Source organism: Antrostomus carolinensis, unplaced genomic scaffold (genome assembly GCF_000700745.2).
Source record: "Antrostomus carolinensis isolate BGI_N321 unplaced genomic scaffold, ASM70074v2 scaffold32980, whole genome shotgun sequence".
Taxonomy (NCBI): domain Eukaryota; kingdom Metazoa; phylum Chordata; class Aves; order Caprimulgiformes; family Caprimulgidae; genus Antrostomus; species Antrostomus carolinensis.
In genome coordinates, this window is record NW_010286963.1 from 1,327 (window position 1) to 1,916 (window position 590).

General features: G+C 61.0%; 1 protein-coding gene across 1 annotated transcript in view; it reads left to right on the forward strand.

Annotated features, from left to right (window-relative positions):
* Positions 1–14: 14 nt before the first annotated feature.
* The window catches only part of NOL4L (nucleolar protein 4 like), a gene marked incomplete at its 3' end in the record, with an annotated part of 1,355 nt that continues 779 nt past the window's right edge, over positions 15–590 (forward strand). The window contains exons 1-2 of the mRNA XM_010177948.1: positions 15–374; positions 454–590. The exon at positions 454–590 is cut by the window's right edge and continues 5 nt beyond it. Coding sequence (XP_010176250.1) covers positions 15–374; positions 454–590 — 497 coding nt within the window. The remainder of the gene's footprint in view (positions 375–453) is intronic.

Below are 590 nucleotides of genomic sequence, written 5' to 3' on the forward strand. Positions count from 1 at the left end.
TCCTTGAGGCCACCATGTCCCCTCCTGCCCTGAGCAGGCAGGAGCTGGCACTTGGGGGAACCCAGCTGTGGGTTCATCTCCCCGGGTTGCAGGGGGTCACCAGGAAAGGGGACAGAAACAGTGGGTCAAGGAGAAAGGGCTTCTTCCTCGTGACCCTGGGCAGGCGAGGGCTGCTCACGGTAACCCCCGTCTCCTCTCAGTCCCCTCCGTACAGCTCCGGCAGCTACGACTCCATCAAGGGCTGCCCCGAGGACCTGACGGTCGGCAGGGCCCCCACAGCCGACGAAGATGACGATGACCATGATGACCATGAAGACAACGATAAGATTAATGACTCAGAGGGGATGGACCCGGAGAGGCTAAAGGCCTTCAATGTAAGGAGGGTGCTGTGGGGAGGGTGAGCTCGCCTGCCTCCCGTCTCAGCGTTCCCACCATCTGTCTTCGCCTTTGCAGATGTTTGTGCGCCTTTTCGTGGATGAGAACCTGGACCGGATGGTTCCCATCTCCAAGCAGCCCAAGGAGAAGATCCAGGCTATCATCGAGTCCTGCAGCCGGCAGTTCCCCGAGTTCCAGGAGCGGGCGCGCAAGCG